The 1,789-nt window shown below is 44.7% G+C and overlaps 1 protein-coding gene across 1 annotated transcript; it reads right to left on the bottom strand.

Moving 5' to 3' along the window:
• Window positions 1–328: 328 nt before the first annotated feature.
• Window positions 329–852, bottom strand: LOC130513799 (B-type lectin plumieribetin-like). The gene is made up of 2 exons (XM_057012856.1): window positions 701–852; window positions 329–619 (listed from the first exon to the last, which is right to left on the bottom strand). The coding sequence occupies exons 1-2, from the start codon at window positions 842–844 to the stop codon at window positions 359–361; spliced, it is 405 nt and encodes a 134-aa protein (XP_056868836.1). The 5' UTR covers window positions 845–852; the 3' UTR covers window positions 329–358.
• Between the last annotated feature and the right edge of the window lie 937 nt (window positions 853–1,789).

The raw sequence follows: 1,789 nt of genomic DNA, 5'->3' as shown, positions 1-1,789 counted from the left end.
CTGGCACTTTCATTTCCCTCAAGCAAACATTAATGTTAGCGACACTAACCCCGATGCCCTCAAGCAAACCTTGCTAACTGAACGTTGGTGGTTGCTCAATATGCAGGCGGCGAAAGAAGGGTGAGCTGAATCTTATTTCAGATGCAGGGGATGTTGCAGGGCCTGACATGCACGCATGCACTGTGACCATTAATTAGGTGGTCCTGGGTAACGGCATGACAATAACTGAACAGTCACGTGAGGTGCTTGGGTTGTCATTTGTTGCAAACAATCGTATTTTTCATTGTTTTCACTGAGTTTTAAGTTACTTCACAGAGACAAAGACTCATTTGTGAACTGGTGAAACATTTCTTTTATTTCACTTCATGCCATGATCGCGGCCAGAGTTCCAAATCTCCTGGCCATCCTTCTCCAGCACCAGCTTCCCTTCATCGGTCAGTGAAAGGACACAGGTGTTGCAGCTGCCTTTGGCGGTGTTTGTGTGCCAGCGGGGCTTGTCCTCATCATTGTACATGACCAGGTTGCAGTCTTCTTGCATGCACAGGCGGGTTTGATCCATGCCGTAAGTGTCTGAAGCCCACACGGGCTTCCAGCCATAGATGACAAAGTTAGCATCATGCTGCAGGCAGAAAGAAAGTTTGTTTGTGTAACTTGATTTTGTAAGTATCTATTGGATGGAGGTGTTGCACCTGAAATTTACCTGAAAGACAGCCTTCCACTCTGCGTTCTTCGCCATCAGATAGTCTCCCCGTCGGAGCTCAGAACCTCTCTCCAAGACATCTTTGGACATGGTTCTTGACCAGATCAAGACCTGTTGGCACGGAGGAAAAAAATGGTCATCCATGGCGCCGTCTGCTGGACAGCGCGCCGCTTCGAGCGCGCCCAACCTTTTTTTTTTTTTTTTTAATTAACCAATAATTAGATTTTTAAAAAGCATATCTGTCGTTTCAATTCAGTAATCGCTCACAATAACTATTGTTTCTGTGTCTATTGTCTGATCTTTAAGATGTAGAGTCGTTCTGTCCCTGAAGACTGACACTGCATACCAACAACAGAATTGGACTTTCAGGAACAATATCTGAAGACGAATGATGGATTATTCGATTTTGAGCTGATAATCAAGTCCTCCATCATCTTTTTTTTTTCTTTAAGAAAACAGCCATAATTAACAGCATGGCTGGTGGTCAATTGCATTGAGAGTTAAAAAGGGATGAAACAGTCTTGTGTTTGGCTTTGCATTGCTAAGTATCTTCAACCCTGGACTCTATTATGTGGATTCTCAGAAGGTGCAGCTGCTTGGTCTGCAACAGGCAGCGTATTCAATATGGTCAGACCTCTGTTTATGGTACTGACCACGAGGGGGCGCTACAGAGCTCAATTTAAGGACTAATATTAAAATCAACAATCTTGGTACGATGTGTCGGATGAAAATTTGCAGTTTTATGCAGGATATGCTGTCACTTTGGCATAATCCCCTTGTTTGGGCTGACATTGAGAGTTCCAAATCACCCCTATATTGTAAATGGATCACTCCAACTCTGCACAGGTGTCAGGTCTCATTTCCCACCATTTAATAGAGTAAATCCATGAGCTATTATAAGTTGCATCCGAGTGATTAATAGCTGTAGTGATTTGCTGCTCCACTGCTGTTTGGGGTTTTCATTTGCTTGAGGGGAGTTGGGAGTTTGCCCAACCAGTCCACATGTGTTTTGTGGACTTGGAAAAGGCTTATGACCGGGTCCCCAGGAGCATCCTGTGGGGGGTGCTCCGGGAGTATGGGGTGGAAGGT

This window comes from Takifugu flavidus, chromosome 17 (assembly GCF_003711565.1).
Source record: "Takifugu flavidus isolate HTHZ2018 chromosome 17, ASM371156v2, whole genome shotgun sequence".
In the NCBI taxonomy this organism is placed as follows: domain Eukaryota; kingdom Metazoa; phylum Chordata; class Actinopteri; order Tetraodontiformes; family Tetraodontidae; genus Takifugu; species Takifugu flavidus.
The sequence above is the reverse complement of the archived record's forward strand: the minus strand, read 5'-3'. Positions and strand labels throughout refer to the sequence as shown.